This window comes from Eleutherodactylus coqui, chromosome 9 (genome assembly GCF_035609145.1).
Source record: "Eleutherodactylus coqui strain aEleCoq1 chromosome 9, aEleCoq1.hap1, whole genome shotgun sequence".
Lineage (NCBI taxonomy): Eukaryota > Metazoa > Chordata > Amphibia > Anura > Eleutherodactylidae > Eleutherodactylus > Eleutherodactylus coqui.
The window spans coordinates 151681478-151696037 of NC_089845.1; the positions used below are offsets into that span (position 1 = coordinate 151681478).

General features: G+C 44.2%; 1 protein-coding gene across 1 annotated transcript in view; it reads right to left on the reverse strand.

The window, feature by feature from the left end:
• Positions 1 to 8979: 8979 nt before the first annotated feature.
• The window catches only part of LOC136578871 (cytochrome P450 2C39-like), a 42864-nt gene continuing 37283 nt past the window's right edge, over positions 8980 to 14560 (reverse strand). The window contains exons 7-9 of the mRNA XM_066579052.1: positions 12908 to 13095; positions 11542 to 11683; positions 8980 to 9827 (exon numbers count right to left, since the gene is read on the reverse strand). Of these exons, the coding sequence (XP_066435149.1) occupies positions 9634 to 9827; positions 11542 to 11683; positions 12908 to 13095 (524 nt within the window). The 3' untranslated portion in view covers positions 8980 to 9633. The remainder of the gene's footprint in view (positions 9828 to 11541; positions 11684 to 12907; positions 13096 to 14560) is intronic.

Sequence of the window (14560 nt, forward strand, 5' to 3'; positions counted from 1 at the left end):
ATGTATTTTTCTATATCTGCGCCTGAGTCTATCAGCAAGTCATCTTCAGATTTGCTTTCTGAGCCTGGAGAGGAGATGGAGTCTTAGATTCTCTGGCGTTTTCAGTATTTGCTGTGTTTGTTAGCTTTCCTATATTGCCTGTCTGGATAACGTTACACTGGGAGAGAAGGGAATGGACTGCGTTCACATACTGAGTTTTATTATAGCAGATTATTCAGGTCTAGTGCCTCTATGCGATATGCAGATGACACCACCCTGCGTGCGGAAAGCGAAAGGGACCTGGAATACCTTATCCAACGGGTGCAAAAGGAAAGCTGACGCATGGGACTGTACCTCAACAGCAAGAAAAACGAAAGTTATGTCCACGGTAAGCAACGGTACAGTGAACATAAAAATTATCAACGAAGTAGTCAAGTCGGTCCAAGATTTCATCTTTCATGGATCCAAAATCGATTACAACAGGAAATCTTGACCTGAGATCAAGAGACAGATTCCATTGGTAGGAATGCAATGTAAGGAATGGAAAAGATCTAGAAAAGCAAGAATATTAGCATTGCAACAAAAACCAGACTGGTCAATGCAATCATCTTTCCCATAACGTCGGATGGTTGTAAAAGTTGGACGCTCAGAAAAACCGACAGAAGGAAAATTGATGCGTTTGACCTCTGGTGCTGGAGGAGAATGCTGCGGATACCTTGGACCTCCATGACAATGAAGAAGGTAGTGTAAGATCGCGCCAAACTGAAAATATCACTAGAGGGCAAAATCATCAAACAGCGGCTCTCTTTTTTTGGACACGTGATGCGTGCGAACTCACCGGAAACAGTACTGATGCTTGGCAAGGTCAGTAGAAAGAGAAGATCAGGACGACAAAGAACAAGATGGCTAGATACAATCAAGGCCACAACAAACATGTAAATCGACGAACTGAAAGAAGCCATGAAAGACAGGAATGCGTGGAGAACATTGATTCGTAGAGTGACCGAAGGTCGGATGCGACTGAACGGATAATCATCGTCGGTGTCTCTATAGGTAATTATAGATTGCTATATTGCTTTTCCACCATTGGGTGGCACTAGAGCTACCCTATAGTATTTCAAAGGAAGAAAGCAATCCTAATCAGAAGGGCAAAATGTAATGGACTGCAGTGGAAGTCTTCTATTTATTCCAGCCAGTGGTCTGTGGCATGGGATAGTGGAACAAGGCAGGGAGAATGTAGAGGTATGTTGGTGGAGGAGCTTCTGGGGTGTTGGGAGTATGTGTGATGCTGCTGCAGAAGTTTGCTCACGCTCCTTGGATGGGCTCTCTGGGAGCAGATGTTCTTCTTTTCCCCAGGGGCTGCTGCAGTCCTCTCCAGTATTTGGGGTCTTGACTGCTATTCTCCTCCTTCCCTGCAGGGTAGCCGCCGTTGTCACAGGAGAGCTATCAGGCTGTGGGGGCTCCTAGGCCACTGGTGCTTGTGGCTATCTTCTTCTTCACTTTTATCTTTTTCTCCCCTCTTATTTTTACTTCTCCCCTTACTCTTCTGTTGTTTTTGTTCACTTTTTTCCCCTTATATTTAAGTTTCTCTCCCCTCCTGTTATCACTATTCTCCTCTGCAGCTGCAGGAGAGAACCTGCTGATCAGTGCCCCTACACAGGATGGCGGCTGCCTAGTGTGCAGGGAGCCTCCTCACCCTGGGTCAGCGGCCCTACAGTGGTGATTTCTGGGCAACAGAGCCCCTTATCAGTGTCCCAGTCTCAGGGGGGGTAATGGGAGGCAATCTCTCACCCTGGTCTCTGGTGCCTGCAAGGGCACACGTGGCAGCAGAATGTTGTGTGGAGGAGCCTCCTCTTCAGAACCGCCATTCAGCAGCACCACGGGCAGAGGCCCCTCAGACGTTGTGGAGGCCTCCGGTGTCACAAGGGAATCCCCTTCACTCCGGCGGAGAGGAACAGAAGCGACGCCCCCTGCAGACCGGTATGTGGGAGGGTCCGGGCTCTGTCGGACGGTGAGGGAGGGCTGTGGTTGTAGGCAGGAGGCTCCCCGGCTACAGCAGGCCGGAACAGACCGCAAGCCAGTGCCACAGGCCGGCAGAAGGTGCAGCTCTGCGGACACTCACCCAGGCTGAGGAGGGTTAGGGTGACTTGAAATGCTCTCTTTTTTTAGGGTCAGTAGAGTGCTTGAACTTCATTTTCTGGCGTGGATAGCAGGAGTGATAGAGCCCAGCGACTTCTCCCTTTGACTGCTAGGCCATGTCCCCCAAAATGCAGTTTGTTGTTCATTCACTTTTCAAAAAAAAAACAATAAAAGTCGTATTGCAAAAAGACATCAATGAGAACCAAAAGTTGTCTTCAAAAAACAGGCGCTCACACAGCTCCATGAATGGAAAAATGAAAAGTTCGGGGTCTTTAAATACAGCGGCACCAAAAATATCTTATTTAAAAAAATAATGTTTTTATTGTGCACAAGAAGAAAATTATATTTAAAAACATAATCTTGGCATCTCTGGAATCATAATAACCTGCTGACTAAAGTTATCAAGTCTTTTATATCGCACACTGAATGCTGTAAATTCCAAACCCAAAAAACAATTGTGGAATTACTGTGTTTTTCACCCTGCTCAAAAAAATCAATTCAAGTAATATAATACATTATTAAGATTAACCGCAATATGGTTCCATTAAAAAATATAACTCATCCTGCCGAAAAAAAAACGCCTCATAAAGCTATACTAACAGATAAAAAAGTTTTGGCTTTTTAAAAGAGGAGATGGAAGAAAACAAAATCATCACTCATTAAAGGGGTTGTCTCGCACCGAAATGTTTTTTGTTTTTTTTTCAATAGGCCCCCCGTTCGGCGCGAGACAAACCCAAGGGATGGGTTAAAAAAAATATATATATATATTACTTACCCGAATCCCCGCTCTGCGACGACTTCTTTCTTCCTTCTACAAGATGGCCGCCGGGATCTTCACCCACGATGCACCGCGGGTCTTCTCCCATGGTGCACCGTGGGCTCTGTGCGGTCCATTGCCGTTTCCAGCCTCCTGATTGGCTGGAATCGACACACGTGATGGGGCGGAGCTATGATGACGACGCGGGACCAGCTCTCCGGCACGAGCGGCCCCATTCACCAGGCAGAAGACCAGAGTGCGCAAGCGCGTTTAAAAACACCAGAAGACAGCGAATTTAGACGGATCCATGGCGATGGGGACGCTAGCAATGGAGCAGGTAAGTGAATAACTTCTGTATGGCTCATAATTAATGCACGATGTATATTACAAAGTGCATTAATATGGCCATACAGAAGTGTATGACCCCACTTGCTGCCGCGAGACAACCCCTTTAAGTACCAAATTAGGACACATTCTTAAAGGGTCAAAGATATGAGAAACCCTTTTAGATCAGTTTTCTGGAGTTAAAAAGGTGCAAATTTTTGTGTAAGTCCTACTTTGCGGCTTTTGTGCAATTTTTATAGCCTTCTCACCCTACTCCCTCTTAATAAACTTCTAACAGTGATTAGTGGAAAAAGAAGAGAAAAGGCGCTCGTGGGGTAAGTACATGAATCAAATTCCTGTTCACTCACCTTCTTAAGTCCTGCTAGGAATAGACATAACTGTATCAACTGCTACATGGGTGCAGCCAGTAAGTGTTACAAATCCCTTGGAAACAGGGGCAAACTTGCCAGGGAATTTGAGAATGTACAATGCCAGAAGATCTCCAGTCTGTCAATGGGCCACTGTAGAAAAGGAATTAAGGTGGATTCATACCTTACAAACACTGCAGTATATACAGGGAAAAATCCAAAGTCCTACATCTGGGCAAGACAAGTGAAAAAGCAAATACAGAATGGGAGGAATTGAGCTAAGCAGCAATATATGTGAAAAAGACCTGGGTATACTAATAGATCGCAGACTGAACATGAGTCAACAATGTGATGCAGTAGCAAAAAACGCAAACACAATTCTGGGATGTAATAAGAGAAGCATAGAATCTAGATCACGTGAAGTAATTATTCCCCTCTACTCTTCCTTAGTCAGACCTCATCTGGAATACTGTGTCCAGTTCTGGGCACCCCAGTGTAAAAAAGACAATCGACAAACTGGAGCAAATTCAGAGAAAAGCTACTGGGATGGTGAGAGATCTGCAAGTAATGTGCTATGAGGAACAGTTAAAGGATCTGGGAATGTTTAGCTTTCAAAAAAGAAGACTGAGAGGAGACTTAATAGCCGTCTACAAATATCTGAAGGGCTGTCACAGTGCAGAGGGATCAGCCCTATTCTAATCTGCACAAGGCAAGACTAGAAACAATGGGAAGAAACTGAAAGGGAGGAGACACAGATTAGATATTAGACAGTGAGGGGGATCAATGAGTGGAACAGGTTACTACGGGAGGTGGTGAGTTCTTCTTCAATGGAAGTGTTCAAACAAAGGCTGGACAGACATCTGTCTGGGGTGATTTAGTAAATCCTGCACTGAGCAGGGGGTTGGACCCGATGACCCTGGAGGTCCCTTCCAACTCTACCATTCTGTGATTCTATGCAGCCTTGGAGTTTGAACTTGGAATTTAGCCTGTCTAATTTATTTATATCAATAAATAGCCGGGAGACTATTGAGTATACTGAATAGCTGCCTAGATTACGAGTATTGTGTTCCTTGTTCCTTGTCTCCTGTTTCATGTCTTGGCTCTGTGTCTTCTCTGTCTAGTCCACCCTGTGTTTTGTATCTTCCTCAATTAGTCTTCTATATAAACCTGGCCCTTTTCCCTCTTTCCTTGAGTATTTATTGTGATCTGTACCTCAGCCTATAAACCGGCTCTTATTTTTACCTGCTACCTACAAGAGAAGACTGTTCCTGTGTACCAGACCTCAGCTATCCCACCTGACTATTCTTCTGCCTCCAGATTGTTGTGTATTCTGGTTCCGATTCCTGACAATTCTGACTTCTGTACTCCCTGACCCCGGCTCAGTTTGCTGGACTTCTTTATTGCTTACTGCCTACCCTGACCTTCTGCCTGGGCCTTGTTATTGCTATTGCGCTGCCAGTCCTGACCTCTGCTATGTTTTCGGTTAAGCTCCTGTTTACACCTACAGGTACTGTGCTTCGGTCCACTGCAGCATCAGCAGCCACATAACTGGGACTATCTATGTACATAATGTTTGAAAAAACCCACAAGAAAGCCAGTATTCCATTTGGAGGGGTTAAGCATGAAATCAGGGTCCCCAAGGTACTGCCATCTCAGATAGCCCACAGCCAAACCAGTATATGGCAAGGTGAATTTACATACGTCTGCCTGACAGGTTATATTTGTCAGGACCAACGGCTCCCAGGGCCTCTGTGCTCGCACCACCGGTCCTGTCACCCAGGTGGTAGGGGTGTGGCGCAGAGGAGCCGCTGTGTTGGTGACTTCCCCTGGTCACCATAGTCATGTATGCCGCCAGGTTGCTAGGGACGCGGCGAGCACGGCCCCGTGCTGCGTCCCTGTTGATATGGCAGTCGATGACACGTCCTCTATATCTGCCTGTCCAGCAAGTGCTGGAGGCAGTGTTTCCAGCACCCCGTGATTGACTCCTGCAGTTGACAGGCTCCCTGCCCCTATCAGCTGCTGCGGCGGGAGTTCTGACAGCATTTAAACCTTTCAGTTCCTTTCCTGTTTGCCAGTGTATGTTTGGTCTTCAACTACACCCACGGTTTCCTGATTTAATGCTTGGTTTTGACTTACTTGCTTGGACCCTGACTTCACCTTCGCCTGATCCCTTGTACTGCATTCTCTCCCGTTACTGATCCGGATTGCCTGACCTGTCTCTGCGTCTGTTTGTCTCCATTTTTGTCTGTAGTCTGACTCCCTGCCCTGCTTCCTTAGTTAGCCTAGGGACTGTCGCTCAGTTGTCGCCCTGGGGCCTAGCCCAGGAGCGCAAGTAGGTAGGGACAGGGGTTGCGGGCAGTTTTAGGGACTTACCGTACCCGGACCCCAGTCCTTGACAATATTACTTGATGCCTGTTAGTGCAAACAAAACTATTTGCTATACGAGATGCTTCTGGGGTCCAAATTTTTACTTAGAGGATAGCCGAGCTTGGGAAATAACTCTCACCACAACACCACTTAGCGGGATCAAAGTTATCTGTTTATTGATTGACAGGCAGCCCTTTTAATAGAGGCACATGTTTCAATTACAGTAATTAAAATGTATTATAATTAATTTAATACCATTGATCAATGAAACATAAACACAATATGAATATGCAAGATAAGGAATTTAACATCTAAAATGCCAGGCAAACGCAGCGCAGGTGCAGAAGAATTATATGTGATTAACTTCTGAGAACATAAAAGTACAGTAATTATAAACAATAAGTGGTTTAGAGAGAATATTTTGGAACTTATGTGAACAGCTAGCAACATGTCATCTTGGCCTGCCTATCAGTCTGAATGCTATATAACTATCTGTTGCAGCTCTGGCCTCAGTTCTTCACTGAAGGCTTTTTGGGTAACTTTTTAATATCTATAAATCCTATAGAAAGAGGACAAATGAATATAATGAAAATAGGCATACAAGATGGCTACATGTTCACAAAATGGCTACGCATAGGATAGAACATGGAGTCATATTCATTTCACTAACAGTGTCCAACTTTATTCCCATATAACTGCGAACCCACGAAATGTTGGGGTCCTGGTCCGGTGATCCAAGTTGATCACGTTGCTCTTAGCCTTCGTAATGTACCCTTTTAAAAAATTGCTTTCAGTCACCATGTAGTGAAACTTATAACTTTTTAATTTTTTTTTCGATGGGCCGATATGATGGCTTGTATTTTTGTGAGGTGAGTTGTAGTTTCTACTAGTATTATTTTCCAGTACTTGTGACTTTTTGATTACTTTTTAATTCATTTTTTTGAGGAGACGGGTGATCAAAAAAAAAGTTATTCTGGCATTGTGTATATTTTTCTAATGACTTTCACGGTGCGGGATAAATAATGCAATATTTCTTTTACTATTGTTATTTGTTACATTTTAAAAGATTTACAAAGCAGGAAAAAAAAGAAAACGAAATACAGTGAAGGAAATAAGTATTTGATCCCTTGCGCACATGTCAGAAGGAATTTTGGCCCACTCCTCTTTGCAGGCTGTCGCTTGGCAACTCTGATCTTCAGCTCCCTCTATAAGTTTTCTATGGGATTAAGGTCTGGAGACTGGCTAGGCCACTCCATGACCTTAATGTGCTTCTTTTTGCGCCACTCCTTTGTTGCCTTGGCTGTATGTTTTGGGTCATTATCATGCTGGAAGACCCAGCCACGACCCATTTTTAACATCCAGGTGGAGGGAAGGAGGTTGTCACTCAGGATTTTACGGTACATGGATCCATCCATTCTCCCATTCATGCTGTGAAGTAGTCCTGTGCCCTTAGCAGAGAAACACTCCCAATACATAATGTTTCCACCTCCATGCTTGACAGTGGGGACAGTGTTCTTTGGGTCATAGGCAGCATTTCTCTTCCTCCAAACACAGCGAGTTGAGTTAATGCCAAAGAGCTCAATTTTTGTCTTATCTGACCACAGCACCTTCTCCCAATCACTCTCAGAATCATTCAGGTGTTGATTTGCAAACTTCAGACGGGCCTGCACATGTGCCTTCTTGAGCTGGGGGACCTTGCAGGAACTGCAGGATTTTAATCCATTACGGCGTAATGTGTTACCGATGGTTTTCTTGGTGACTGTGGTCCAAGCTGCCTTGAGATCATTAACAAGTTCCCCCTGTGTAGTATTAGGTTGATCTCCCACCTTCCTCATGATTAAGGATACCCCACGAGGTGAGATTTTGCATGGAGCCCCAGATAGATGCCGTTTGACAATCATTTTGTATGTCTTCCATTTTTCTTACTATTGCACCAACAGTTGTCTCCTTCTCACCCAGCTTCTTTCTCATGGCTTTTTATCGCATTCCAGCCTTGTGCAGGTCTATGATCTTGTCCCTGACATCCTTAGAAAGCTCTTTGGTCTTGCCCATGTTGTAGAGGTTAGAGTCTGACTGATTAATTGAGTCTGTGGACAGGAGTCTTTTATACAGGTGACCATTTAATTCAGCTGTCTTTAATGCAGGTAAAGAGTTGATTAGGAGCGTCTAACTGGTCGGGAGGAGCCTGAACTCATAGCGGGTGGTAGGGGATCAAATATTTATTTCTCTGTGCAAATGCAAATACATATATATAACTTAGACAATGTGATTTTCTGGATTTTTTTTCACTGTAGGTTTACAGGTAAATAGTACCAAAAATTTACACAGTTGGTGTCTCTTGTTTTTTCTCAGATGATCATCGTTCATTAATTTGGACACATGAGAGAACTCTGATCCTAATAGCCTTATTGCTAAGGATGAGCGAGTATACTCGCTAAGGCACTACTCGTCCGAGTAATGTGCCTTAGACGAGTATCTCCCTGCTCGTCCTTAAAGATTCGGGGGCCGGCGGCGGGCGGGGAGCTGCGGGGGAGAGCGGGGAGGAACGTAGGGGAAATCTCTCTCTCCCTCTCTCCCGCCCACTCTGCCCCGCCGCAACTCACCTGTCAAACGCAGCGGTCCCCGAATCTTTATGGACGAGCAGGGAGATATTCGTCTAAGGCACATTACTCGGACGAGTAGTGCCTTAGCGAGTATACTCGCTCATCCTTACTTATTGCCCATTCTAAATTTAAAGGAGTACTCTAATTTTAACTTCTAGGAAGGATAAATATACAAACTCAAAGTAGCTCTATTTCTTAGAAGTCCTCAGAGCTGAAGCGTATGATGCTTACAAGTAATCCAAATAGTTCATTTGTTTATAAAACTCAGTGTATTATTTAAAGAGGCAGCAATTGGGGATTCATACCAACAATTACTAATGCAATAATTTATTACATTGGACTTTTACAAATACAATGATAACAATAATGTTTATTTTTTAATGTTAGAAATAGGAAAATATTTTTTTTTTACTTTCTTAAACTTATTTTTGCCTTTAAAAAAAAATCCCAATGGGGTACTTGAACTTTCGATGATTTGATCACTTGTATGACATACTGTAGTACTGCAATACGTTGCACATTTAACATCAGTCTATTAAGTCACAGGCAGTGATTAAGAATATGTTCAAATCAGTGGCAGGCCTTCAAGCTTTCACAAAGCCACAAGCTAACTATTAAAATGTACATGAGGGTTTCCTGACTCTTCCCCAGAGTCAGTTGTTGGGGAGATAGTGATTGGGCAGTTGGACTTTAATTGGACCCTTTCATTCTCAAGTAGATAAGCAACTGCGAGAGGACACTGACAGTGGTCTACTCTCCTACTGAGAATGTATGCACGACTGACAGAGTCAAACATGCATAAGTACGTGAGGGTCTGGATAGAGAGTTATCAACTAAAAGCCTGTTCATGCAACAGCTATCTATTGTGTATGGCAAGCCTAAAGTTTCACCAATGCAGCCAAACATATTTTAATCACACTGAGGCATGAGCTATTCTGACGTCTCAGCTGCCGTTTCCCATCATCACATTCAACCCATTTTTATTGCCTGTACATGTTATAACATTTTTTCCTGATTGTGTTTTTGCTGTATTTTCTGTGATGTTATATCTTATAATGATTTGCTCTTCAACGTGCGGGCAGCTGGACAGCGGGGATCACTTGGACAGGGAACGAGGTACAGCACATATCTGGCCTGATGCAATGATTTCAGTCTTGTTTAGGTTCAGATATTTTGAGTTTTGACGTTCTGTCCCCGGTGGGAGGGTGAAGGTGAATCTCTGGAGAAGAGCGGAGAAGAGCAGGAAGAGCTCCATGCGGGCCAGGTTCTCTCCGAGACAAACTCTCTTCCCTAGAAGAAAAACATAACTGGATGTAATAACCAGGTAAGTGGGCCTTAACCCTCAGGGTTGTGAAAACACGCTGGCCCTGAGGATTAAGGCCGAGATGCCTGTGGACGTGACAGCTCCATGCTGACAGCTGCTGTCATGGGGGGTGGCGGGGAGCCACCCCCCCCCCCCCGGTCATTTGATCGCCGTTATCCAATGGATAACCACGATCACATAAAAGTAAACACACAGTTTAAAAAAAGTTAAATATGCAGCTCCCCTCATTCATCTGATCTGTGAGGGGAGCTGAGAGTACTCACCCTCACCCCCTGTGATGTTCTGGCCCTTCCAAGACTCTACGCAGCCTTCTGCGCATGCACGGCAAAGATGTAAACAGAATTGCTCGCAACCCGGGTGATTTAAAATCTCTGTGCTCCCGGCTAGCATGTGTAGCCATGAGAAGAAAGATACCACCGAGGACTGCTGTATGTGGTTCTCAGTCACATGATCGTTGTTATCCATTGGATAACAGGGATCATGTAAAGTAAAGAAGAAAAAAAAAGAAGTTTAAAAAGTTTGTTTCATCTCCCCTCACGGATCTTATCCATGAGTGGAGATGAAATTACGTACCCAGGCCCCCGGATTTGTCCACGGACCTAATCCAATGGATAACGGCGATCACGTAAAAGTAAAAAAAAGTTAAAATTTCACCTCCCGTCGCAGATCCAATCTGTGAGCGGAGGTGAAATTACTTACCTAAGACCTCCGGCGATATCCCCCGCTGGGATCTTTATTCGCGGATCTTTTGCCAACTCCGGCCCATATGCCAGCGGCAAAGTAGTGGACGTAAGCGCAGAAGCTGGGAAATTTAAAGTCTCCTTGCTCCTGGCTGCTAACAGCCTGGAGCAGTGACTGAGAGCTGCAGTGAGCGGTCTCCGGTCACGTGATCGCTATTTTCCAACAGATAATAGCGATCACGTAAAAGTTAAAAACTACTGAAGTTTAATGCTCCTTTCGTTTTGCGCCCCGTTGTGCATGCAGACATCCACTCCTATTCCTGGATGTCCTGTGGGATGTAAGGCCATCGACTACAGAGCACATCAGGATTTCGGGCACTAGCGGGTCAGTCCTCCACCAGGAGCTCTCCCGTTTATGTCAGGTAAGTCCCTTTCCTTCTATATATATATATATATATATATATATATATATATATATATAATGTGTGAGTGTGTATTCACATACATATATATTTTTTGTGATTAGACATCCAACTGCAGTCTCTGTCCTATTTGTTTTACTAACTGTCCACAGATAGGGAATAACTTTTAGATCGGTGGGGGGTCTGGCCACTAGGACTCTACTGATCCCAAGAATAGGGCTCCAGCATGTTCTGAAATAAAGGCAGCAACAGTTGCTCATGCGCACTAGTGTCCAATTCATTTTAGTGGGACTTCTGGTGACAGACGATTGCTTGAACTTAATCATGGCTGAGCCCTTTTACGAAGGAGCTCCACTGTAATAAAGTACTTTACTGCACCTGCTCAACCAGCTAAAAGCAGGACTACAGAAGTCACAACTTGGCATTTTTCCAATAATCCACCATGTAACAGGTGATTATTTATATAGTACCATCAACATGCATTTTGGAAGTTTTGACCTGACCGCGGGTCGAATATCCCAAAGTAATGCCTGTATTCCCTCTGCTTCTGGTAACATCTTTGTGTCTTTAGTTCTTACCTGCTGAGAAAGGCATGAACGCCAATCTGGTGCGGAACTGCCCCTCTTCATCCAAAAAATGCCCAGGGTTGAAAACCTCTGGAGTCTCCCACTGAGATGGGTCAAACAGGACAGATGAGAGAAAGGGAATCACAGTCGTCCCCTGATAATGGAAAAAGAAAATATTATAAAATGTATCTAGTTTATGAGGGCTGTAACATAGTCAAGGATTCCCTATTTATCACGTGTTCTACCGCTGGTCGGGTATTATACGTGGCCTATGTCACTGTATGTAACTAGAGTTCAGCTTTATGCCCCCGGTTATTATATGCCTACTCCCATCAGGTGACTCCACTTCAATAAAATATGCCATCCTTTCTTAGTAGGACCCCCACCAAACCCACGAATGAAGGGGACTCAGTACCACTTAGGCACTTCAGCCCAAAGTCTCTCCCAGTAAAGTGGTGTTCGTGGAAATCAGCTGTGCAGAGAACTGAAACTGGCACCATTTACATAAAGGGTTTGTACTATGAATGAAAATGATCTCCTATCCACAGTATATTTTGTACTTGGCATAATAGGGGCATTACCTTGTGAAGGCATTTTTGTGAGGCACGAAAGTCAGCAATAGGGGTTATAAATGGGGCACTCTTATTGTGCAGCGAACACGGAGAGGGGCCTTATGAGCAGAACTTGATCCAGCGCTTAGTTTAAAAGACTGTTTAATCTTTACTTCAAATGAAAAAGCATTGAGCATCTAGAAAAATGGCAGAACCTACGTGTTTCAGGGACCTCAAGCATCCTTAGCCATGGCACAACTGTACTTTTGAAATGTGCAGGTGCCGTTATTTTAATAGGTGTTCTATGTTTTTTATTTTGTACTAGTAAAATTTGGATGGTCTTCTATGCTTAGCACTGGAGATGTGCTTAATCAGGTAGCATGATATTGGGTTGAAGTGGTATCCTTTTACTGGGAGTTGAAAGACTATATCAACTGTTCAGCTAGTTTTCTTTTTTGTTGCAATGGGGGCAGCAGCAGGATGAGGAGAATGTGTAGAGAAAAAGAAGCTATCATGGTGGTCTGGGCCTGGATAAAGAAGAAAATTGACTATTCCAGTCAGAGAAGACATCACCTGTGATCACGGCAGGTAGCACGTTTTGCACTGAAATCACTATAACTGAAGGTAACTGTATTCACTATCACTATAAGAAAGTTTTTTCTATTATATGGTGCCTGTATTATTTAGAGGTATACCAGAACTGAGCCACTGCATCCAAGTCCGCCTATACAAGTTGTCTTATAGATTCTGTCTCTGAAACATATAAACATTGTAATTTTTATATTTATACATTCTTGTATTTTGTGTAACGTAGAAAGTTCTCATACCTTTGGGATGGTATAACCTCTGAACTTGATGTCTTCAGTGACGGCATGGAAAAGTGTTGTTGGCGCCAAGTCGAGAACTCTCTGTATTTCATGGATGACAGCATTTGTATATGGCAGCTGGGGCTTGTCCATGATCTCAGGGGGACGCAAGGAGTTAGTTGTCTTGTCTATCTCCTGTTGAACTTTAGCTGTGAAACAAAGATCAGGTCAGCTGAGCGAGTAGTCAGAGCTGTAGGAGGAGACATAGGGGCCCTGAAGTTGCAAACACCCTTTAGTGCTACAGTTGTTATTGACTGTAGCATCAAAGGAATTAAACCTCTGTTCATCGGCCTGCAAGATGATTGATTGTTAGTTATAGCTGGAGTAAGCCAGGATAGGGATGTTGTTCACTGTGGCCATAACAATGGGAGTCACTCCCCAAATGGATACCCTACAGTGAAATATTGGGGTGATATGGTTGAGTGCATACCCCAATAAAAGAGTCCAAGGAGACAGGAAGAAATGATTTAACTCACATTTACTTGACTTTGAATCTTATCAGTTCAATCTCCAATTATCGAAGGCACAAGCTTTTCAGTCCAGTCCAATATCTGAGCCTATGCGTAGTGGCTTTCAGACCTGCTACCTTGTCACTTGTGGGTTTTCACACCACAGCTCTGGAGTCTGTAGCCTCCCTGTATCTCTGTACCGCCTGTCGTGGGTTTCACACCACAGCCCTAGAGTCTGCAGCTTTTACAAGTCACTACTACTCCTTAAGAACTAAATCCACCAGCTTACTTGTTTACTCTGCATTCTGTTCTCTTCTAAACTTTCTAGATAACTGCAAGAACTTTTTATAACTTTTGCTCCTCCCATTGTTCAAGATTTATTGGTTATAAAGCCGCCTACAGACGGCCGGGTCGGATCCGGCTTCGAGAATTCTCGCAGCGGGACCCGACCCGAGCCTCTGCAGAGAGCAGCGTGACACTCACCTCTCCCGCGGCCCCAGCTCTTTCATGTGCCGAGCGAGGCCAGCGGCCGGTGAGTGATGCCAAGATTTGCTTGCCTCGCGAGATTTCGCGCGGCCAAATCGCGGACGTCTGCTTGGATTGCGTTTGTTAATGCAATCCTATGGCAGCTTCCAGGGGCGGAAATTCCGTCTGCAGGCGGCCTAACTGTGAGAAGCTGAATCGCTGGGCTCTTCTATCCCTCTCTGTACTGTACTCTGCCAAGCCACCACCTTCAAGGCAAGACATCAATACACTGCATACATATACACACTCTCCCAGCTATATCAATATTATCATGTAGTGACAGTTCTGGGTCACCACATAACCAACATATTAATGTTCTAGGTGCATCTCCTGTTTCATCACTCTGAGTGCAGCTCTGGAGTGTAATACAGCCTGGTATTGAGGATGAATATAGGATAAGTAATGTATGTGCGCAGTGACCACCAGCAGAACAGTGAGTGCAGCTCTGGAGTATAATATCAGGATAAGTAAAGTAATGTATGTGCACAGTAACTCCACTGTTTGTGTAGAGTAATTCTACCCTATATCCAGTGATATGGTTTGGATCAGGTGCTTTATTCATTATTATTGCTCTGCAAAATCAGGGTTCTGATCTTTCTTTGAGTACTACTCTGAGCGTTTCTAAAGGGGAGGTCAGTAC